The following is a 24,197-nucleotide window of genomic DNA, read 5'->3' as shown; positions in this document are numbered from 1 at the left end:
CTTATTAAAGATCTGTCTCCTTTTTTGCTTCCGTTGGGGTTGAACGTCAATGGAGATGAGGTGGGGTAACCATTTCGAAATCAGGAAAGGAAGGCAATCAAATCAGCTGAAGCTATTGATTCATTGAGCGTATGAGGGATATGAAGGTACTGGAAATATGTTTTTAATTTCGTCTATACTGAAAGTAAAGAAGTAAGAACGAACTTTTTGTTTAATTTGTAAATCTACCTAGAAATTGATAATCCGAGAAAACTGGGTCACTTTCTATATAGCTCGAAGGCTTTTTTTTTTTTTTTTGTGTCCCTCGTAAGAATGACAGTCATCTTCCATGCTTTTTCCTGCAAAATATGTTAACAGAATTTTTTTTTTTTTTGTTTCCCATGTTTGCATATGTATTTTTATTGTAATTAATTTTAGTCACCTAGTTTTGATGGAGGTTGCTGAATATTTCTTTGTAGACTATATTGGTGATGCCCTTTTCACCATTTTCTCCTGAAGACTCGTCAAGTATCTTGAGGCCTGCAGGGGAAGTCACACGGGATAAAGCGACATAGAGCTGTCCATGGCTGAATACGCTTCGTGGCAAATACAGTGCAACTTGTTTGAGGCTCTGGCCCTGGCTCTTGTTAATGGTCATTGCATAACATAGCCGTATTGGGTACTGACGGCGGCGGAATGTAAATGGGTGAACAGACACGTTTGGTGTCAACTGGATCCTTGGTATAAGTACCTCCTCTCCTATATGTGTCCCTGTCATGATCCTTGCTGCTATGATTCTTTGTCCAAGCCTGGTAATGATTAATCTTGTCCCATTGCATTGTCCGTTTTTCTGGTTGAGGTTTCGAAGCATCATCACGGGGGCTCCAACTTTCAGACATAAGCGGTGGGTTGGTAAGCCTTGGAATTCCAGAGAATTAAGGTATTCTTGGGTGTAGTTTGATGTCCAGTCACCCGCAAGTGGGGTTGCCTCATGCGCAATACTATCAGAGCTCAAGTACTCTTTCATTTTTGAAGGAACCAATGAGAGAATGAAAGAATTTATCTGGTGGGCTGTATCGTTGGTTGGAGTTAATATTGCCCTCTCTCTTAAGTACTGGGGGTTATGGTAGTTGCTTGTGAAGTCTGGATAGGCGGCATCCGTTAGAGAGCGTTCTGGTTGCCCTGAATTTGGAATCATGAATTCAGTAGGTATTGCGATCTGATCTCCTTCTCCGTGTTTATCAGATAAGCTATCCACAGTTGCAGCTGTACCATTCCCAACTTGGAGTATCCAGTCAGCAAAGTCTTTGTCCTCCTTTTGCAGCCGCATATTAACCGTTAGAGTGAACATCGTTGCATGTCGCCACAGATAGGACCTGCTTAATGACGCTAAGACCGTGTCTTCTCTGCTGCCTTGCGCAATGACAGGAAGTATTTGCCTAAAATCCCCACCGAGTAAAACTGTCTTCCCGCCGAATGGTTTATCTGCTAGTGCAACATCATCCACTGACAATAGATCCCTGAGGGTGCGGTCAACTGTTTCAAACGTGTGCCGGTGAGCCATCGGAGCCTCATCCCAAATGATTAGATCAGCTTTCGCTATTAAGTCAGCAAGCATCGTTCCAGGGCTGATCTCACACACTGTTTCTTCACTGAGATTTAATGGCAGCTTGAACCTTGAGTGGGCAGTCCTTCCTCCTGGAAGAAGGAGCGCTGCAATGCCTGACGATGCAACTGGTATAACGATCTTCTTCTCAGACCGGAGCTTGGATATCAGAGTCCTATATAAGTAGGTTTTACCCGTCCCACCCGGACCGTAAACAAAGAATAGCTTTCCGGTCTTCTTCTCAACAGACTCCAAAACCGCATCATATATCGTTCTCTGCTCTGAATTCATGCCAACATATAGGTTGTCGTGCTCAGATCGTTGCTGCTCCACGTCGTAAGTCATCTCCTCTCGAAGCACAGTGTTAGCTATGTCATCGAGGACTGTTTTTTCTGGCAAAGGCATTCCTTTGAAATCTGTTAGAGATTTATCACTCTCTTTTAGCAGCTTTTCAAGTTCCATCAATGTATATTGTTGGAGCTGGTCGTCCTGAAGTACCAATTCCTTGAAGTTGAACTCTTTTTTTTTGTTGTAGAGAATGTCCTCAGCCAAATGTCTCCAGACATGGTTCCACAACTTCAGCGGGTTACCAACCTCGCAGTAGATCAAGAGAAGCACGAACAATCGTCGTATTTGTCTTCCAGTTGCCCAATATGATGCTTCATCTACAGCTTCATGCCACTCCTTATCATCGTCTAGTAACCCTCTAGCGTAACATACGTCCCGGATCTCTTCGTACAGAACATCACCAACGGTGTAGAGGTCCTCATAACATCTTGGACCTCGTATGACATTTACCAAAATCCTCAAGTAATAGACATCTCCAGCAGATGGGGGAATATAAGTTATCCTTCCTATTGCAGTCCCCTTTTGTCTTGGCGTCCAGATGACTTCATCACTGTGGTATGTAAACCTACTCGGAAATTCGATAAAGGTTAGCTCTCTGGCCTCTTCGTAAGTATCATTTGCCACAAACCAAGCTGTGAACATAGTCTTTTCTATATTTGGTCTTCGTAAAACGTTAGCTAAATTGGCTGTTTCCTCATACATGAGTCGTTGTTTTCCAGGGAGGTGTATATGTAGCTTCATGACAGACGGCTGATTATGATGGATGTGGAATGAAAAGAGTCTCCAGGCTGACTCACAGGCTGAAAGATAACGACATTCCATGAAGTTGTCCACCTCGTTCACTGGCTCAGGTTGAACTTCCTTTTTTCCATCTGCTTTTCTCTTTTTCCCCGTTTTCCCAACCTGGATGGTTGCTCTATCTACACCTTTGGTGATGTACTTAAAGAGATATTTGATTGCGCTTGTTTTGCAGCACCACTCGACATTTATATGAGCTTTGTATTTCCTCAGAAGCTGTAGATTGTGGGGTACAACATATTCATTACCCACCTGTTCATCACTTTCCACCATTAGTCCAGATGTATTATCTCTTCTCCTGTACACTACAAACCCGGACTTATCGATCATTGTATACTCTGTCAGTGGTTTTGGGTAGCTCTTTGTGCACTTCCCGTTCTCCATACAGGGTGACTTTGGGCGGGCAACTCCGCAAGGGCCGTGCATCATATGGCGCTTCACCAACTCAAAGCCCTCAGGGTCTGTCAGCTTGTTTGGTAGCTCTGCAGAGATGTACTGATCTATCATTGCTGGGGTAGGCTCAACTCTTGTTGTGTCAAACCACAACAGAATATGCGCATGGGGAAGTCCACGCTTCTGGAACTCAATGGTGTAGACAACTGCGTTCAAGTAAAGTAGGTATTAATTTTCTGTTATTTTAAACTGGGTTCATATTGATAAACATATTTTACCTGCGGCTGGCTTAGGGAAGAAAACTCCTTTTTTGAAGTCGCTCATTATCTCATCCAATTTAAGCTTAAAGACTCGACATTCCAGATCTGGTCGACTATTTGCTGATTCTCCGTCATATGCTTTCAGATGATCACTTATTTCTACCCAGTTCGGATTAGCAGTGACTGTGATGAAGAGATTTGGGTTCCCATACCATCTACAGATGGCCATAGCATCCTGGTATTTTTCTGCCATATATCGGGGGCCTGCTGTGAAAGAAGAAGGTAATATCACTTTCTTACCCAATTGCCTTGCATCCGTGTCACCATTGTCTATTGCATCGCAAACATTTGAGTACAAATCTGCACGTAGTTTCTTCTGGTTCAAACTAATGAATCTTAGCCTCTCTTGCTCTGTTGCAGTGTAAGCGTCGACAATATACTGGTGCAGCAGGCGTCCAGACTTAATAAGGGTCATTCCCTCTCCTAACCGGGTCTGGATTTGATATGCATAATACTCCCTCATTGTCATATATTCCCGTTTGATCCTTGACTCAGCAACTGATTGGTAGGGTATTCTTTCATGGTATCCAGGCTCACCATACGGGAATAGGATAGGGTACTGCAAACTCATGAGTAAGGGATTTAAATCGCTAATCCTTTGTAGACCTGAAGATTTAAACTCCACAACGATATCTTTTGCTAAAGAATCAACGGAGAAGTCACCAACAATTAGTCCAGCGATCTCATCTGATGTGGGGAGGTCATATTGGCGACCTCGGTGTCGTTGGCTTTTGAGTGTGATGGTGAATTCTTCTGTTTTAGAAGCTTCATAACGATCTCGAGCGTGGCGGAATGTCTTGGCTAGGGGGTTGTGTTCGTCTAACATGTGTATCAGCTCTGAAAGTGTTTTATCATCAATTGTAGCAGCTGTGCTTCCTCCCAGAAAAGCTTTCTTCCTGTTTGCGACCTCATTCTGTGTGTCAAATATGAACAACTGAAGGAAAGCAGGGGATTTTCCTTCTGGTGGTAGCAGAGACCCTATTCGATGGAGAACCTGGCCGTGGATTCTGAAAGTAAAAGGTCCTTGTGTGCCTGTTACTGTGTGATCTATCTGAGCACCCATTGATGTGAAGGCAAGCATTCCGTTAGCAACTCTTATATGTTGCCTGAATCTTGGTGTGTCCAGAAGCTCTTTTAGTGGTGATGGTGGTTGTCGTACTGGAGGTAGTTTAACACGACCTTGCTGGCAGCAAATACTGAACCGTTTGGTTTCCATTTGTGTTCCGCTTCCCACAGACTCAGCGCCCCAAACCAAAGCACCACACTGAAGACATGACATCAACTCCCATTTATCTACTTTTTTTTTGGGTCTCACTCCTGCAATTGTGTTTGAAAATTGGAGTCTATGTTGGTACATACGCTAAAGACAAATGATAGTGGGGGTAGATTTTGTGAATACCTGCATCCCTTGGAAGACGCTTAGCAATACCTGGCGTAGTGAAAATCAGGTAAGACATTTCAATATGGGCTTTATCTAAATGTGAATATATATTTATGCTCAGATATTTAATTTGGTATAGTAGTATTGTCATTTCAATTTGGAAAACGTTGTGGAAAATTTAAAACGATGATTTGAGAACTCAGTTTTAGTTCACATTGTGTATTAGTTCGGTTCTGTTAACCTGATGTTTTAGTTGCCCGTAGCTTCATCCTCATTGCTCTAGCTTTCTTTGTGGTGGCTGCAAGGATGAACATATTTGTTCTGTAAGATATGTGGGCCATAAAAGGGTAGCAAGAAATATTAGTTTATTCACTAAGTAACCTATGTTTTCTCCTGTTTCTGTTGTGGAGTTTGTTGCACTGGAGCTGCCGATGTTGTATTCCTCGGGAATCCGCAAAGCTGTCTTTGATTTTGAGCATGAAAGTGTTGTCGAGGTCTGGGCTCTACGTTGATTTGCGGGAAGGGTAGGTGGAGTTGGATTGAGTGTTTCTCTTGTTGAATCTGTATTTAGCGAACAGTTTAATTAAGCTATGGCAGTATGTTTTATCAATTAATTTTTGAGTAAGCTAACCTTGTAGACATTGTAGCTGACCTTGATTGATGCGTTGTCTTTTTTTCAGTTGACAGATGGACCGGCGTCTTGCTCTAGCTGATTTTCCCAAGGACTCTGCAAATGTTTCAGGATCAATGTAAATATAGGGTGGCGCTAGAATGGATTCTAATATTCTCAAACACACCTTCAGAAGCTACGGAAGGACTGCACGGCCGTGGAATGTACTCGGTTCTTAACCATGGTCGTCTGTCCAAATGTTTAGCAACACCTGCATAAGGTTGATCTATCGTTTTTATTTTTGTTCCATACAGCTTTTAATACGAAAATGGTTGTTTGGTAACAAAACCTGGCTCTTCAGTGAGCGTTTGTGACAGAGCATGTGAGGGTTGGAGGCTGAAGCGTTGTGATCGTCTGCTTGCCTTCACAGAACTTGATCCTGGATCCCCGGCGGTGCTGGGATTTTTCTTCTTTCCCATTTAAGTTTGTATATTTGGAGCTTGCGAATATCAGAGATATTTGAGTGAGGCCTGTATGTACGTAGCTTGTATCGGTGAGGGTCTGCTCATATGGTAGTATCTACTTTCATTTGGCTTTTTGTTTTCTAGGACAATCGGTATAGATAGCTTTGGTTTTTTTTTTGGTATGTCGAACATTAAAGTCTTTTATTATTGGACTTAACGTATTCTGAGTCGAATCTTTGATAACGGTTTTATAATTAAAGACGTTATAAGTTTGGAATATTTTCTGTGTCCATGGAGAATTATATGATTGATTGATTAAGTTCTATTTCAGAAATCTGTACCTAAGTGTTCTACAATCGCATGTGGCTAGTTTGTGCAAATGTTTTTTTTTTTGGGTGGGGGTTGATAATACGTAGAAGTTACGGTATAAGTTCGTTTGAAATTGTCAATTACGATTTCTGAATGATATTATTACGGTTATAATAACACCATTGAGTTACTATGTTTTAAGTAGGAATAATTATAGATTCCATGTGTTGATCATGTTTCGAGTACGTTTGTTATTTTTTTGGAAATTATCCAATATAGAGTGAGAAGAGGAGGATTTTTTTGGGCAATTTAAATTGCCTCTTTTTGGTTTTTCATTTTTTTTAAAACATAAAACAGGGAAATTGAAGAAAAAACTGAAATTAAAAACAGAACTGGGATCATCCGGCGTCCCACCCGTTAACGTCTTTAACGTTAAACATTAACCTCCTTTCTCAGTTCCAGGAGCTGGGTTGAGACCTAGCACCATCTCAAAAAATTCGGACATGAGGTAAAAGTGGAAACATTTGGAACAGGTGGTGCTTATCTCCGGTGGGTGACAATTTAGTTCGGGTTGCATGCTCACAAATGATTTCACATACACGTCCTTCATCCTGACGGTAATATGGATCAGGGAGGTCTGGATGTTCTCCCAGCTGCTCTCAACCAATGCAAAGCCTTCTTCTTTATTCAATTTGGTGAGGATCTTCTTGCCCTTCTCAATCATGCCCAAGGCCATGAGAGAACACCATAGAGGTATCTAGCTTCCTTGTGGTTCCCCTTAGAGGCAAGACGTAGGTGATGCAGGCCTAAGAAGTGATTCCCAAAACGAAAGTATTCACTAATACCCTTAACGTAGTGAGCGTCTACGTTGTTGGCTCCCAAAAGACTATCCATCATTTTTCTATACCTGTCGGCTAGATGAGGCTTCTTCACCAAAGGTCCTAGGCTGAGAACCTTGGCAATCAAGGGATCATCAAGGTTGAAGTTGAGACTCTTGCAAGTAAGGAGGGTGTTGCCGTAATCGGTGGATGAGGTAGCACCAACCTTAGAGACGATGACACGCAACATGTCTTCGGGCAGTGCGTCTAGGCGAAACAGAGAAATGTTTGCTGGCTCCATCGAAATGATTAGCAAGTATTTAGTGATTTGTGACTATTCTTTTGCTTTGTAGTGACGTATGGTGCTTTAGTGTGCTTATATAGAAAAGTGATAAAAAAGAGTGAGGGGCTTTGGTTCTCTCAGGCCTCAGCTTAAGTGTAACGGTTCCGAAATGAATCATCACCCCACTTACTTGCAGAGCCTTTATTGTACGATATTAATTTCCCTAACGGATCTCGTATAAGATTGATCGTGTAGGAGTTGGATATTTCTTATCTTAATTAATAGACTTAACAATAGGGGGTATTATGGGTTCCATAACATGTACGAAGCTGTTAATTATAAGAAAGATAAATTTGGCGTTTGATCTTTCCAAAGTATAATGCCAAGAATTAAGTTCATGAAATTACTTTAATCAACATTATTAATAAGAATGTTTCATTTTGATTACCATTACTCTAAACATTTTAATGTGTAAAATGAGTTGTACATGCTTTCTTTGTTTACGTACTCAACACGCTTTAATATTTGATAGAACGATCGCTCCATGCATGGTGGACGTATTGTTTTCTGGAAATTGTTATTATTGACACCCAGGCCTAGTCTAGGCCCAGTTAATCAAACGTTAATTAAATAGTTAATTTAAATAGTTAATTACAAAGAATCCTGAAATAGTGATATTTTGCAAAATTACTAAGCTAATTAATTCTTATAAAAATGTACACATACCCATCAAGCCTTGAATTTAAAATGTTAGGATAGTGTTATTTTGGAAAATCATGAAATGTTTTCACAGAACTACTAAGTATATATCCAACAAAAGACATTCATTTTTGGAGCATTAGGAGAGAAGCAAGTTTGACATTCTATAAAATCAAGCTAACAAAACGTTAACTAAATAGTAAATTATAATAATTGTCTATAAGTTATGAGAAAACAGAATTACGAAGAAACCTGAAACAGTGATATTTTGGAAAATTACTAAGCTGATTACTAAGCGAAGAACTAAGTTCATAAAATTGAAAATACCTTTCAATTATGATATGCATTTTTACATAAACATATATGTATCACATACATCTGTATCTATAGATATGCATCAGACGGTTCATATATGTTCTGAGTGATGGGTCCATAAGAGTTAGTTAATGTAATAAACGCAAAAGTAGATATTGAAAACCTCAAATGTCAAGCAAAAACACCAACGAAATAAGAAAAAAAAAAAAAACGACAACGACGGAAATAACTTAGATAGTGGACCAACTGTCCTGATACAGACTGAGGAACAAAAGACAAGCGTCTGCCCAGTGCCGACACGTTGGATTAGTTCCTCATGTCTGATTGCTCAAGAGCTATGCATTACGCGCCCTCTTTGGTGGATTCTCATCAGGTGGACCTGATGCATCGCCATGAACATTCTCAGAAACGGAGTCCTGCTGCTCACTGCTGAGCTTCTCACCATCTTCACTGGAACCACCGCCAGAGGAGCAACCGACATGGCACTTGGAAGAAGCACACTTACTTCCAGCCATATCATCACCAGGGTTGTGGTCACCACCCTGTAGAGCAACAGTATTAACTATTAATATTTTACTAAATATGGAGTCATGTAAACATATAAGTTTGCTGACTTACATGGGGTGCAAAAGTAGGACCTGGTATCCTATCATTGGGATCAAAGATCCTGGCAACAGTGAAGGACTTATGGTTACCAGAGAAATTAAATTCAGTGAGCTTCAGATGGAATATGTATGCATTCCCAACAATGTCTTGTAGGAACTGAGGGATTTGATAGCCTAGTGGGTCTTCTCCTTGTCCCTAAAAATGTTAAAACCCAATATATTGGTATGTATTTTAACGGAGCCGCAAACGATGATTATAATATCTAACATAAACATACCATAGGGTTTGCAACCTCTGCAGCCCTGACACCTATCAGCTTAGACATAGCTGAGTCGAATGCAACAAACACAGCTGTATCTTCACCCGACTCCACATGCATCTCAACACGGTACCTAAAACCATTTATGTTTAAATTCCAGACACTGATAATAGATGTTTATATGTAGCTGAGGATGATATAAAAGCATGACCAAAGAGAACCTGACAACTCCAACAGCACTGGCATTAAAACATGTTGTGCAAGTGAAAGAGGATATCCCTCGCTGGAGCTTCTTGGAACACTTAGCACATGAGATATAACACCATCCGTTGGTAGTCTCCAGCGACACAATTCGGGCTTTGCAGAGGAATTCGATGGACTGCGTTGAAATGAGTAATTGGTTATGATCCACATAAGTAGTAAGTAATAAGTTGATTATTGGTTGATCAGAAAGCATACCTGAGGGGGTGAATTCAGGACGTAGTTGTTCAGCTCCCCAAGCGAAACTGGTTCCAGCTTCTTCACACCACGATATTGCTTCCCACTTGTGGTGTCGTTTTCAGGTCTGGTAGACAACCTATAAATGGTTTACTATCAGTAATGGATAAACCAATGTGTTAATATCGTTTTTTAAAGGAGTGAGAGATCAGATAGTTACTGCTCAAAGAGAGTCCGGCTTGCCGTCACCTCATTGTCAAAATAAAAATGAGTCCCAGAGGTAGCATTTAGATAAAGTCGACCTGCATATATATCATACAAAGATTAACACAACATGAAATCTATCATATAAAGATTAACACAACATGAAATCTATCATATAAAGATTAACACAACATGAAATCTCCTAAAAATAAAACGAAGCTATTCACCTCCTACAAACTTAGGATTGATGTTCGTAGCCACCATCACTCTAGGCTGGACAACACCAGCCTCGAGCCTCTTGTGGAGTAGCTCAGCTACACTGTCAAAAACACTGACGCACACAGTTGCATCGCTGCCAAGGATAAAAATTGTTCACATCATCTCCTCTTAGAATTGTATATTATCTCCTAAATAAATAATCAATTATGGGCAGGAAAATTACTTATCTACTTTGATAGTAACCATCACTCGCTGAGTTGTCTGAGCGTGATCATTGTACGTTGTCCTGATATCAGAAACCTCACCAATGATGTCTGTAACAAAGAGGATAATACCGTATAAGATGTATGATTACATAGATAAACTTCTAACGAACGAAGAAGAGACGAAGACACACCTGGAAGATGAACGTTAGTGTTAGCTAACGCCATGAGTTCCTCAAGAGTTCGGAACCTGAACATCTCAGTAGGGATCGGATTAGCAACTGCGGCCACCTCAACCATCTTTGTAAACTCGTTCAGCCGGATAGACACAACAGAATCACAGAGCTTGAAATGAGAGTTGCTTCTAGTCACATCAAATCCACTAAGCTCATACATAGCTCCTTCACGTAGAAGTTCTCGGAATGTGTTAAGCCGATGGACAGAAACAGATGCTTGGATAAGAGAAGACTGCAAAATAAGGATGTAATCAGAAGCTGTAATCCAAGTTTAAAACAGATAAGAGGTAAAAAAAAAAAAAACTCATGCAAAATAAGGATGTAATCAGAAGCTGTAATCCAAGTTTAAAACAGATAAGAGGTTAAAAAAAAAAAAATCTCACCTGATCATCCAACAGAAGCATATCGAGACCCATTAGTTCACCGCCCTTCTTAGCATTCCTAGCTTCCCAAAATCGGAGCAGGCGTGTCACAACGATCCGAGCACAACGTCCTGGCCTCAACTCGGAAAGGGAGATCTGGGGAGCAGCCATTGTTCACGCCGGTATGTGTTTGAGTTATGAGTAGGAAAAATCAAAGCTTCTGTGATAACCATGAAGCCTTGAAAGTCTATTTATAGGATAGAAATCGTGAAGAATGCGAAGAGATCGAAGGTTCTGGTGAATTGAGGAGTAGTGGGGAGAGAATTTACTGAGATTAAATGCTGTGGTTATGGTTTGAACATAAATCGCGATCCGTTACTTGATCTCTGTTCTACGACGATGAAGATGATGATAGTAGGGTTTAGTTTAGTTTCGTCTCATGAGACGCCGTTGAAGAAGGGAGTGGTTCCTGGGCCAAAATTAAAAAAGCCCAACATAAACACAAAAATCAGAGAAAGCCAATCCAAGCCCAGAAACGACCAATCACAATACATTAAAACGCAGAGCTTCCGTAAATAATCAAACGCGTGAGATGAAGCTGATGTGGCACTTCCTCCTTCCTCTGTGGTGATGACGTGGCAGGCTGAGGTGAAGGGAAGTTCTCCTTTATATATATAGATTCAGAGGAAAAAAAAAAGTAAGAGAAGGTAATAAATGAGAGATGATGATCTCTCCATCTTAAATGACATATCCTTAGCCATCTGTCACACACAAATGTATAAATATTGAATACAAAGCCAAGAAAATAAATAAAAAGGATTAAACAGTAAATGGAATAGGCTCATATCTCAACTACCACTATTCATTTGCCTTTTTGTCGATATTTTTGTCCTCTTCCATTTCGTCTCTTTGCTTTTCTTCTTTTGGGAAACCCTTATTGCTTAACAGTCTCCCGTCCTCCATAACTATTTTGAGCTTTTGCATTTACTCACTCTCTATCTCTATCTCTATCTCTATATCTATCTCTATCTCTTCTCAAAAATAACTCATCCATTGCATTATGATACTATTAATCTATATACATATATGCATTACGTACATCACCCTTTATACACCTTAACTATCTCATTTGCCGAGTTAGGGTGATGAAACCGAGGACGGGTTGTTCGTTCATCATATTTAAATGCCTCGTTAGGCCAACTACATGTAGATCCATATATTACGGTTTTTACGTAGTAAGTTTGGAATTAGTAAATTACTCTTTAGATGTAGATATGTTATTAATCATGTCAGAATTGCATTAGCAGTTTGTTACACTAACAAAAAAGGATGCAAGTCTTAGTCATAGGCTTTAGTTTTTATAGCTAAAGAAAACCGTCATCTAAATAGAAAGGAAAAGGAATATTAAATAACATATAACATGAGTAATTGATTATGAACCAAGAAACGGTTCAAAAGTCCGGCTTGTAATTTTCTCAGATCAAAACCCAATAATACATGTGAAGATATTTCCCCGAAAAATAACACTCCAACAAAATGATTATCACGTATGTATATAGTTAAAATTATCTATATCATCATCTTGCAATTACTTAGTTTGAATTATGCAGCATATAATACGTATATATATGACTAAACAGTTCAATCGTTTTCTGAAAGTACTGCACCCAGTTTTGTATTTTTCGAAATTTAAATCTTAAAATTGAATCGTATATACATAAGAAAGATACCCTATGGGCTATGGGTGAACATTGTCTCTCATATTATGTGGGGGTCGCTGTTATGTTGAGAGAGAGATATATGTATAGAAAGAATAATTAGATATATATATATAGAGAGAATAAAATTAGCTTTAAGATAATTTGTCAAAAATCCAACAGTTTCTAGTGAATTGAGAAGATCACAAAAAGGTTTTGGATGGTTTCATGAAGAGGTGTTAAAAAAAAGGATGGTTTCATGAAGAAAAAAAAATCCCATGAACTTGTACCTACTATATCTGTACACCTTTTCCTATTTTCATATTAGTATGTAACTTTATATATCATATTATCAGATATATATATATATGAAAAAAAACTGGAATTTTTTTTATCAGATGTAAATCCAACCTTCTAATTAACTCGTTTTATATAGTTTTTTTATAAAATTAAAATATATTATATAATAATTTCTTTCTCTCAAAGGGGCATTGATTACAGTGTAGTTGCCGGTGAATCGGAGAAACAGCTACCTAGTTACAAGAAAACTACCTTCTAACTAATTACGTTTTATATATAATTAGTTTCTGATACATTTATTAATATCGAATAATTCATAAATAACAATACCTTTCTACATAATTATAATGAATACGTGATGGTAGTCTCTTCTACTAGAATCATCACTTCATTATAATAACAACACCTTTCTACATATAGCAAAAATAGCGTTTATGTTTTTTTTTTGTCAACAAATAGCCTTTATGTATGTGTAACGAAATGAGATAAAAAGCAACAACACTTTTCTACCTTATTGACAAAGTATCCAACTCAAAAGTTTTTGAACTTTTTCACTTGGCAGCATATATAACAAAATTTTCAAGTGATGAGCCACCTTCCTTGCTAGGTTTGTTTTCTTATGGCCAAGTGATTGAAAATGTTCTCCCTAAATTCTAGTACGATTCTATAGTCATGCCGATTTTATCATGAGTGAGATCAACTTGTTTGCTTCCCGGACACTGTTTTTAATTATTATTTTTAACATTTTTGTGTAGAAACCTCAAATATTTAAGCGCCTCACAGAAATCAGAATTACAATACTAAAATAAACAAATAAATAAAAAATTGTAGAGTCGAGATGATAAATCTACTTCCTTAAATATTTAAGTGTCTTATAGTGTGATGGTTCTATAACCCTCAGATTCTTATGATACAACTGCATATGTTTCTGTCTGAATCATTGAACAACGTAATATGTTGATTCTATTTTGTGTTGTACTCTCGTACATAAAACACTAAATAAAAAATATTCAAGTGGAGGATCTTTTTGTTTTGTGATTCGTATGAATGTGTGTCTGATGAGAAAGAGACCAAGAGTTTATAGCCTCATACCCCCTTCCCTGCTCATACCCAAAGGATCATAAAGCGGAGAAAACCAAATTAATGGCCATGAGAAGTATTTCTCAAGTAATTGTCATAATTTATTTATGTTACAAAAATCAATTCACATTAATTTTTGTTATTAATGAAAATATAAAGGAGATGTTATATTTGTTAATTTTTCACAATAATTTACAGATAAATTTTATTAAAAAAAATTAATCTTTTGTGTGAACGCAAGTCCATTAGTTAAATATCAAAACCCAAAACTCGAACTCCGTCTGAATCTCATTTTGACTTTATTTTACGAAGTAGGACATTTCAAAAATGTTACATTATAGGCTTTATAAGCGATTGGATGTTCATTTCTCATTAAACTTACTGCTCTTTTGACATGTGGTTACACTACATCATAATGTCTAACATCTGGTTATTTCCGACGAACGTCTTCGTCCGGAATCTTACCGAAAATGATCTTAAACATTTCGTCAAAAACAAGTTCTAACAGTTTTTTAGGAGCAATCCCCTTTAAACATTTCTCTCTTCAAAAAGGACCCAAGCAACATTCTATCTAACCTATCCACACTATGAGGTTCACTAGTACCACATAATCCGGTCTTTCACCATTAATATATCAAATCTTGTATTACAGCATAAATCCATTGATATATATGCTTCCCAGCTTTCCAATATTTATATTATTATTATTCCAATAAGTAGAGCATGAAGATTTCAATTTATAGAATTTCTAGTTTTTGGTTGTCGTTGAGCCTATGCATGAATGTGCTAATAACATATGAATATTTTGTGTACATAAATATGTGTCCAAATCTCTATGAGGTTTATCGAATCCATGAACGAAAAAACTCAGAGAAAATATATTGTTTTGCTTTGTTGTGAATGAAAGAAAATGATAATTATAGAAGAATAGACATGAAATTTTTTTTTTTGAAGAGACATGAAAAATATTTTGCACCTTCAATATTACATCCGCTATTATAGCGCTATAGCGAGCATACGTCAATCGTCATCTTTTTTGTTTGTACTGTATTTTTCTAATAATAATTTTAGATGTACAAGAAGGATAAAAAGCTAGGAAATTACCATATATAACACGATTTAGTTATTTGGTTATAGAAAGTAAATGAACTGCTTGAGTAAAATCCTTTTGATAACTAACATACTTATAATTCTAGCCTTACAAAAAACATACTTATAATCTTAGCCTTAAAAAAACATACTTATTCAAAAAAAACACATACTCCCTCCGTTCCATTAAGATATACTTTTTAGAAAAAAAAATTGTTCAACAAAGATGTATTTTTGTTTTTCTATGAAAAAATTGTAAACTTTGAAAAAATTAATAGATTTTATTGAATTACTATTGGTTAAAAATTATTGAAAACTGAAAATTACAAAAATTGATACATTTATTAAGATAGTTTGATATGTTTCTTAATATATGTGAACATATTAAAAAGTCTATCTCTGTGAAACGGACCGAGTACTTATAAATTGTATCTTTATTTTTGGGTGAAAAAAAAAGAAGGTGAGCGGGTTTGACAATTCCTTGCAACCGTGCGGGCAACGGGGGCCAAGGCGAGCTGGTTTGACAATTCCTTTTACTTTAGGGTTTCTTCAAAAGTACTCTGAGAATGAGGGATTTTGGTCAACACTGGGAATTGTGTCGATACTTCACATTACTTATTTTTATTATGAATAGATCGATCCATTTTTTTTTTGAACACAACGAATAGATCGATCAATTAAAATGTGGAAAATATACTATAATCATCATTGTTATGTATCTTAAATGCAGTTGACTAGTTGACAAAATAATGTAATTGACTAGATACAGTTGCATTGTAAAACGCAATAAAAACGCGTCTTTAGCTAAACAACGTACCCTTCTTTTTGAAGCAATCAGAAGAAAAAAAAAATTTCTTTTGCTGTACTCCGACTACAATACACTTTTTTTTCTTTTTTTTTTTTGATAATACTCATTTTGAAAAAGCTTTAGCCATTTGATTTGAATGTCCTTATTAGTTTGCTATATATATATATATATCCCATGTATATTAAAAGAGAATCATTACAACATTTGAGGTAATTATGTGTCATCACCACAATGAATTTATGGTTAGCCATTTGATTTGAATGTCCTTACTAATTCGCTAACCATAAATTCATTATTAGTGTTTTTTATTATTTCATTAAATAAAAATTACGAAATTTCCTAATGTGGCTAAAGTATATACATATATATGAAAATTAGTAATTTTGAATAATAAAAATTTGATAAAAATTAGTGCATTCTCTATCATATTTGTTTTGTTTTAAATTAATAAAATAAATTGAACAACTACATTAACCATATAATAAAAATTTAGATTTTTCTGTATATGTTATATTTAGATTTTTTTTAAACGAATATAAATTATTAAAACTATTAAAAGTTTCACATTCAAATTTTTGTTATCCATGGTCTAAAATAGTAACTATGTCCTATTAGACTAATCTTATATACTTTAGGTTCCATTAGGCTAATTATTTTCAAAACGGCAATAATGCTCTTAATTTCAATTATAAATTCGAAATTACAATTAACAAAAAAAATTGTTAAATATTACAATATAATAAATTATTAAAGTAATTAAAATTAAAAAAAAATTAAAAATCCTCAAATAAAAAAACATAAATGTTGAAGGTGCACGATCTAGTGGGACCGATCGATCTGTTATCATCAGGTCGATAACGGATCGATCTGCCGGTCGATCCTGATCAACATGCAGAACACACAAAAAACATGGAGCATATACTGATCGACCTGGTCCAATTTACTCGATTGGCAAAGCTGAATCTCTTTCGAATCGATCGATATGTAATTTTTGATCGATCAATCATGTGCCCATGTAAGTCTCCCAAAGCGATTTCCTAGTTTTCTTCTGTTATATCTGGTTTTGATTCCTATTTGATTTGAACCGACCAAACACAATTTCAACTCTATAAACTCGATTTCTCTGGGATCAAACCCATCATTTCTCTTCTCCTTCACGAACAAAGGGAAGAAAATCAAAGTCCAAAGTTCATAAACCCTAACTCACTCTATTTCTGTCACTCAAAGTCCCAAAATCTTCTATAATGATTTTCTGTAACTCTTCGAGAGAGGACTTCATTTCCAAAGCAAGTAACTTTTCTCCTTTCTTTTCATCAACATTAAAACTCCAACCTGAAGCTACAACCAATTACAAAACACCACATGAAGCATAGCTATGAATCATGGTAGAAACAATGTGAACAATCAGTAGAATATAGAAGATGCCGTGAAAAGAAAGCATACCACGGTTTTTTTATTTTCTGAAAAATCGATTTTTCATATATGAAAACCGAATATTTCCAAACATTTTCTTCCCATATTTTTAGGAACTGATTATTCTTATCCGTAGAATACAGTAAATCTGTATAACTCGGTTTCTATAGGTTTTTATATTTATATTAATGTGTAGATTTTGATTTCCACTGGTTTATTGATTTATAGTAGTGTGAAAATTTCAATTTCAGGTTTTAGATTTATAGTAATCTGTAGATTCTGATTTCTGTAGAGTTTAGAGTGATATGTTAAGTAGAATGTGTATTCTAAATATTTTTAGAGTACTATTATTTATGTAAATCAAGTATTCTAAACTTAGTAGATTCAATGAAAAAAAAAGATCTCATTTTCTAATTCGTAGAATGCAAATTCTACTTTATGTAGAACATAATCTGAAATTATGATTTCAATATTTTTAAAACTGAAAAAAATTACCACTAAGTTCATATAAGTACTTCCAATTTTCCAATTTTTTGTTTGCAAAAATATTTATTTAATTTATTTTGAAAAATACTAAAAGGCATTAGAGGCAAAAATAGTACAAAATAGAAATTAGTCTAATGGGACATAGTTATCATTTTTTGGCTTAAACACACAAATTTCCCGAAAAAAATGATGGTTATAAAAATACCACTTTAATAGATGAAAATACAGAAATTAATATTTAGCCAAATAGAAGAAAATATATTTAATTTTTTTCTTCTTAATATTAAATCCTGTCAGATATATTATTTTAATAACAAATTGTTGAGGGTTAAAATAAATTTAGAAAATAAGCATTTTTGAATATTTTCTTAAATAAATTAACCTCTTTCCTTAATAAATTTTCTTAATTACGAAACCTATGTCTTGCAAATTATGTTAAAATATGGGATACAATAACATAAGACGTATTTGTCAGTGGATATTTTGTGCTCTTTGGCACTTTGTTTTATTCATGAAATTTTTTTAAATTTTTTTATTTTTTTAACAGATTTTAAATTGTATATGCAAATTTTACTACCTATTGGTTAAAATTATAGATTTCAAAAAATGTTCATTGGAAACAATTAATAGTCTTAAGTTATTTTAGTTTAAGGTCATAGAAATTGTTTTTGAAAAATACTTATGAATATGTTTTTGAACATGAATTTTTCTTTAAAATATGTAAGAATTTTAGTAAATTTTATTTTATTAATAGAGGGAAGATCTAGTTATGATATTTATTTTAGCAAAAAACATACTGTTGTTTGGTCTTTCTCAACAAATAGATGTCTGAAGGACTTTTGAAATGTTTTAACAAAAGGCAGTCTTTTTGCAACAAATCTAAAAATATGATACAATTTTATTGGGAAGCAATAAAACTAAAACAAAATAAAAATAATTGATAAAATATATATTTATTTTTTATTAATATTTGTGCAAATTATAATCTACCACTTCCAAATACTAACCAAATAGTCAAATAAATAACTAAAAAGACTAAGTCAGTGACAGTTTAGATGCTCAGTCTCGGCCGCACTAGTTAGTTAATGTTTTTTTTGGTCAACGAGTTAATGTTACAATTAGTATTAATAGCTGGAAATAGAAAATATACAGAGGCATGGTCATAAATATATGAATGAAGGCTTGGATGCAGCCTATAAAAAGGTACTCTGTATAATTCTCCCGGAGATAAGATGCCTCATCACTGTTCGTGAATTCTGTTAAGCCCTTTCCTACATACGTCAAATCCTTATCTCTCGTCGCTGACAGTTTTTTTTTTCTTGAGAAATGTCAGTGTATAACATCCCACATCAAAAAAAATTTCTTGCAAATATTATTTTATATGAAAAATTTCATGTCAATTTTTATTTTTGGTGCAATCATGTCAAATTTTTTTTTAATATTATATAAATCCTATATGGTCTATATAAAAAAATCAGATCGTTTGCTGTTATCCTATCTAGACAATCTGTGATAACGGCTTTACCAAACCATGTAATGTCATGTTTTTGCATACCAAAAATAGCAACTAAGAAGCTAACAAGGTAACAAGTGGAGCGGCACAATTTTGGCGGAGTCTAGAAGACAATAATAGATGTATGCACTGAAAATCATGGAATAAACTATGTACCCCAAGGATGAACGAGGCTTGGATTTTAAAGTCCTCACAGATTTTACTACAGCCATGTTTGGGAAGCAATTTTGGAGATTGATAGATAAACCGAACACACTTTTCTCTCGTGTGTTTAAAGGACGGTATTTAAGGAATGCATCACCCCTGGAACCAATTAGATCGTACTCATCATCCTAAGGTTAGTGTAGTATTGTCTCTGTTAGATCTCTGGTTAGCAAATGACTAATCAAAAGAGTGGGATCAGAATCTTATATCTCCGTATGGAATTGATCCCTGGCTTCCATCCACTCGTCCAAGACCAGCAAATAAAAATCAGCACAATCGTTACCCGGACCTTACAGTGGATTCTCTCATCAATATAACATCGAAGACATGGAATTTATAGGTCATATGGACTCTGGTCGATCCTCAAGATGTGGGTTTTTACCCAAGACATAGTCGAAGAGTTTTAACGTTAAAAATCTTTTTAATAATATAGATCCAGCAGAAGATACGTAGGATCCTATTAGAATCAACATATTTGTAAGTACTATACTATATGAGATAAACTAAGAGAACAAACAAAAACCGTTGCTGCCTTACTTTGCTCTCTAATTCTTTCTCTCTAAAAGTCTTCTCCACAAGAAAATCACATCCTGGAATTGTGTCCCTTCCTCTGGGCGGGCTCTTGCCGGTGCTGGAATCACCTTCTCTACATCCTTCATATTTTTTTTCTTTGCCTTATCCTCATATTTTTACCTTATTCGATATGTAAGTTGTTTCTGAATCATTTGGTGCTTCACCAGAAACTTTTAAAGCCAGAGGAGACGTTTACCGGCAGTTTGGAGGAGCGGTGAGTCTAGGTTGCGGTGGATGCAGAAGAGGTCGGCTTTTAGGGTTGAAGTACAATGCCAGATCTAATTTTCCCGTTTTATTGATCTCGGGTGATCTCTTAACGGTGACGGCGCATGGCTCAGTGAGGGTCCTTATCCGGTCTGGATCTACCCTCAACGGTGAGCCAACGGAAGAGTGGTGATTCGGCGGTGGAAAATGTTCTTGACCTCTGGTTTTTGGGGTAAGGTGCGTCATAGAGATCTCATCTTGCTGGACTTGTCAACCGGTGGGATGAACTTTGTAGTAGGTACATGGTGGTTCTCTACTTCCCAGCACTGGAGGTGGTTCTTCATCTTCTGTGGTGGTAGGAGCTGACAACATTTGAAGCTTTAATTGATGTTTCGGCTACGTTTCGCTTGCTGCGGAGCCTGGTTTTACTCAGTGTGGACCTGCTTTCGTCTTTCCGCCTTTGTAGCGAGGCGTTTGAGAGCACAGTAACGATAGTCATGCTAGGACTTGCACCATTTTGGTGAAGATGCTTTGGTTCGTAAGCTGAGCTAGTGACCATTGGTGACTAATGCTGGAGTTTAAATGTATAATTTTGATTTGGTCTAGTTAGTTATGTTTTAATGTTTTCATTTAGAGTGATCAAATTTAGGTGGTTTAAGAGACAACTCTTTTCGGGTCATGGGGAAAGTTTGTTATCATCGGGTAGAACTGCAACAAAGTAAAGATTGGTTAGGTAGGATCTATATATGTGTTCTAAGGTAATACTATATCACTTTGTGTTGTAAGTGTGGTTGAAACCCTTGTGATTACAAATCATGTACTACCTTGTTGATAAATGATAAGTTGACAAAAAAAAATGCGAAAAACAAAAACGAAAACCGTTGCCATATAATTAAAAGAAATACAAACGTGACAGTATCATCATATATCTTAGCAAAAGTAATAATAATAATAATAACTGAAACAAATGTCATCAAGAGAGACGGACTGGACCGTTCGATTAAAAATATTAATTTTGTTTTCCTTCCACATTAATATATTATCTGAAACCATAATTCATCAGCAATGATCAAGCCAGGATCAACGACGATGAACCGCCCAAAACCCTAAAATCTCAAGACGGATCAACAGTACGGCGACCATCATCTCCAGCGGCTGCTCTCGGCTGCTGAAACTGACTGATCTGTCCAATCGCAAGAATCCCTCCGTCGTAGTTGTTACCGGTAGGAACATCTAACCCACCAAACATCTGCTCTCTAGGGAAAAACTGGTGGTGATGATAATGATGGTCTCTCACTGTGGCCGTCGTCGATCCATCTGCGTTGGCGCCTGCGAGTAAGTTGATTCCAAGGCTCTGATGGGTGGCGGCGAGTATACCGAGGCTTTGGTACTTGGAAAGCTCAGATTTGGCGCAGCTGAGATCGATCTGAAGCTGGCGAAGCTGATGTTGGAGGAGAGAGATGACTCCGACGCAGCCGTAGACTGGATCACGAAGACGCATGTCGGCTTCATAAGCTAAAGAGTTCACTGCGTCTTCACGTTGCGAAGGGTGAAGCTCGTTGAGGAGCTTCGTGACGTTGCTTGCTCCAAAGACTTTGTGAACGTTTGCGAATTTTTGTGGTTGGTCAGGTGGGAAATATGGAGCGAATACACACTCCGGTTGGCATTTTCTACGGAGGAATTTGCAGGCTGCGCATGGTGAGTTTGTTGATGAAGATGCCATTTTTCTTCCTACACAAAGCCGCCATTAAAATTGAAAAAGCTAGCTAGGGTTTCTGTTTTTTTTTTTCTTATTGGAGGAAGAACTTATGTATCATTTGTGAAAAGATAAGATTGAAGATTTTTGAGTTTTTTTTTTGTTTTTGTAATGAAACTAATATGAAATACGTGACAGAGAAATATATTTGGAGATGTTGAAATCTCTAGAATAAGAAGGCTTACCTGCGAATAAATTAGACTCCTCTTTTAATAAGGATTCTGTTTCTCTGGAGGGAAAGTAAATGGAGATCTTCTCTGCTTTCGCTTAGCTGCTATTTGGAAAACAAACTGTAAAATGAGAGGAAACTTTGTAATTAATAGCATTAAAGATATTAGTAGCAATTTTTTTATGTACAAATACACATGTAAGCATGTATATATTTTTTATATGCACTTGAACCTTCTTGTCAAACTGTTTAAAACAAATAGGGGAACAGATGAGAAACATTAAGGTGCTTTTATAAAGTCAAAGAAAAAGGTTTGCATCAAATATACTACATACTTGGAGGAAATAAAAAATCATGTCGTAAAGACCTAAGCTATGCGTATATATAGAGTGACTTGTAGCTATATGATTGCTAGTCAAATTTTGGAAACTAGACCTCTAAAAGTTTCAAGTCTAGAGATAACCTGAGAAAGTTATGATGTCTATAAATGAACAACGAAAGAGGGAAAGAAATTTTAATTATGTACCTTATAGATGAAATGCTTAAGGATGAACCGAGGAAATATAAGGAATAAAATAGATGAGATCAATGGTGTTCTTTGTGTTGCTTAGATAGGTAGGTGTGAGAGAGAGGGCAAATAGAGAAGAGAAGGAAGAAGATGTAATTAATAACTAAAAAGCAAGAGATTGGATCTCGTGAAGCTAGAAGAGACTTTTGGGGGTTTTGAGGCTCTCGATGGGCAAAGCTCATCTTGTGCTTAAATTTTACTATATTTTTACTCAATTAAATATAATATTATTCTGTAATAAAAATACGCTCATAAATATGATACGACTATTACTAATTAATGATGTTTATTTTAAAAACATTTATATACTAGTAATAAATAACTATAAACATACCTTAATAGTAATAGGATTTAGTAGTACTAGAGGGAATTGATTTCCATGTGAAGAAGTTGAGAGTTTCTAAAAAAAAAGAGAAGAGAGGAAGAGGGGATTTGGTGTTCAAAAAAAAAGGAAGAGGGGATCTTGGGATGAACCCGTGGACCCATTATACTAATAGTATTTACTTTCAATTTCACACATATAAAAATAGAAGTAAAAAGAAAAAAGGAAATAAATGTGAAAAGGAGAGATGGGAAATGAGATGGGGTCTGAGTCTGACTCTCCTGATTGATCTTGGGATGAAGAACTTTGCTCTTTTTATTCTTATTCTTTTTGTCTAGGGATTTACATACAGTAGCGAAGCATTTTGTTATTACTATTATTATACTCTAAAACTATAATACGATATATTATATGATACGGTTGACAAAAATCAAATATACAGAAAAGAGTAAATGAATGATAGCGTAGAAAAGTTGGTACTAAAATTTACCACCCTTAAGTTTCTTCGGTCAAACCCATTTTTCCATGTTTGTTAACATAAAAATCAGTAGGAATCTACTGTCACCTTCTTTCTTATCTTCTCTCTCTTTCTCTTTATCTAATTTTTAATATTAAATTAGGCTCATGCAAGTGTTTTATTATTTGGACTCGCTAGTTTTGCGCAAACTTAAAAGAAAAATAAGAAAAGAAAATAAGTGAAAGAAAAGAGGAACGCATAGAAAGATGATGGGGGTTTTTAGGATCAGTACTACTCTCCCAAAGGTGTAGGGAGATAGAGAGAGAAAATCGCCCAGATGCAGAGGCTAAGGAAACGGAGAGAAAGAACAACTTTTATGGTGTGTCGATATATAGAAAGAGAGAGAGAGAGACTAAGTAATCCCGGACTCTTTCTTTCTTCTATATCTAATATCTATATCTATATCTATATCTACTATATACTTTCTCTATATATATAAATTTCGTCTACAAGAAATTAGGCCCAGGCCAAGACCATTGTGTTTATATATATTATGGTAATTATATCGATTTTGATATTCAAAAACTTTCTTTGTTGCGGAGTTTAGCATATACTTCATCCGTTCTTTAATGATAGACTTTTTAGAAGAAAAAAAATTGTTTCAGAAAAATGTATTTTTTTTTGTATGAAAAAATTGCAAACTTCAAG

General features: G+C 36.0%; 3 protein-coding genes and 1 long non-coding RNA gene across 13 annotated transcripts; 1 reads left to right on the top strand and 3 right to left on the bottom strand.

Annotated features, from left to right (window-relative positions):
- On the top strand, positions 1 to 6,178 carry LOC125585532. 4 transcript variants are annotated; one of them, XR_007322519.1, is made up of 12 exons: positions 1 to 146; positions 459 to 919; positions 1,015 to 1,921; positions 2,121 to 2,519; positions 2,653 to 2,784; positions 2,907 to 3,349; positions 3,530 to 3,666; positions 3,805 to 3,875; positions 3,976 to 4,892; positions 5,236 to 5,349; positions 5,506 to 5,715; positions 5,797 to 6,178. It is a non-coding gene; the product is annotated as an uncharacterized LOC125585532 (long non-coding RNA). The 4 variants fall into 4 exon arrangements; XR_007322520.1 differs by having other exon boundaries at positions 459 to 1,921; positions 2,907 to 2,961; positions 3,077 to 3,349; XR_007322517.1 differs by having other exon boundaries at positions 459 to 1,921; positions 2,907 to 3,345.
- Positions 6,179 to 6,928: 750 nt separating this feature from the next.
- On the bottom strand, positions 6,929 to 7,327 carry LOC106374042 (F-box protein At2g35280-like). The gene has a single exon (XM_013814146.2). The coding sequence runs from the start codon at positions 7,325 to 7,327 to the stop codon at positions 6,929 to 6,931; it is 399 nt and encodes a 132-aa protein (XP_013669600.2).
- Positions 7,328 to 7,778: 451 nt separating this feature from the next.
- LOC106377300 lies at positions 7,779 to 11,301 on the bottom strand. 2 transcript variants are annotated; one of them, XM_022698397.2, is made up of 11 exons: positions 11,041 to 11,300; positions 10,872 to 10,967; positions 10,447 to 10,720; positions 10,273 to 10,363; positions 10,058 to 10,182; positions 9,847 to 9,928; positions 9,648 to 9,765; positions 9,410 to 9,567; positions 9,207 to 9,321; positions 8,942 to 9,124; positions 7,782 to 8,865 (listed from the first exon to the last, which is right to left on the bottom strand). In XM_022698397.2, the coding sequence occupies exons 2-11, from the start codon at positions 10,902 to 10,904 to the stop codon at positions 8,659 to 8,661; spliced, it is 1,386 nt and encodes a 461-aa protein (XP_022554118.1). In that variant the 5' UTR covers positions 10,905 to 10,967; positions 11,041 to 11,300; the 3' UTR covers positions 7,782 to 8,658. The 2 variants fall into 2 exon arrangements, with proteins under 2 accessions (XP_022554117.1, XP_022554118.1); XM_022698396.2 differs by having other exon boundaries at positions 7,779 to 8,865; positions 10,872 to 11,301.
- Positions 11,302 to 21,081: 9,780 nt separating this feature from the next.
- On the bottom strand, positions 21,082 to 23,902 carry LOC106379445 (protein ASYMMETRIC LEAVES 2). 6 transcript variants are annotated; one of them, XM_022701612.2, is made up of 3 exons: positions 23,523 to 23,902; positions 22,159 to 22,263; positions 21,082 to 21,948 (listed from the first exon to the last, which is right to left on the bottom strand). In XM_022701612.2, the coding sequence occupies exon 3, from the start codon at positions 21,938 to 21,940 to the stop codon at positions 21,332 to 21,334; it is 609 nt and encodes a 202-aa protein (XP_022557333.1). In that variant the 5' UTR covers positions 21,941 to 21,948; positions 22,159 to 22,263; positions 23,523 to 23,902; the 3' UTR covers positions 21,082 to 21,331. The 6 variants fall into 6 exon arrangements, with proteins under 6 accessions (XP_022557333.1, XP_013674847.1, XP_013674850.1 ...); XM_013819393.3 differs by lacking the exon at positions 23,523 to 23,902 and adding an exon at positions 23,045 to 23,469; XM_013819396.3 differs by lacking the exon at positions 23,523 to 23,902 and adding an exon at positions 23,045 to 23,063 and having other exon boundaries at positions 22,159 to 22,244.
- Positions 23,903 to 24,197: the final 295 nt, after the last annotated feature.

Source organism: Brassica napus, chromosome A2 (assembly GCF_020379485.1).
Source record: "Brassica napus cultivar Da-Ae chromosome A2, Da-Ae, whole genome shotgun sequence".
Lineage (NCBI taxonomy): Eukaryota > Viridiplantae > Streptophyta > Magnoliopsida > Brassicales > Brassicaceae > Brassica > Brassica napus.
The sequence above is the reverse complement of the archived record's forward strand: the minus strand, read 5'-3'. Positions and strand labels throughout refer to the sequence as shown.

Bases quoted from the DNA above. Each gene is read 5' to 3' on its own strand.
- LOC106379445 (XM_022701612.2), bottom strand. From the start codon at position 21,940: ATGGCATCTTCATCAACAAACTCACCATGCGCAGCCTGCAAATTCCTC.
- LOC106377300 (XM_022698396.2), bottom strand. From the start codon at position 11,021: ATGGCTGCTCCCCAGATCTCCCTTTCCGAGTTGAGGCCAGGACGTTGT. The intron at 10,364-10,446 runs GTGTGTCTTCGT...TCTTTGTTACAG, and splicing joins CACTAACGTTCATCTTCCAG to ACATCATTGGTGAGGTTTCT. The intron at 8,866-8,941 runs GTAAGTCAGCAA...GTTGCTCTACAG, and splicing joins GTCCTACTTTTGCACCCCAT to GGTGGTGACCACAACCCTGG.
- LOC106374042 (XM_013814146.2), bottom strand. From the start codon at position 7,327: ATGGAGCCAGCAAACATTTCTCTGTTTCGCCTAGACGCACTGCCCGAA.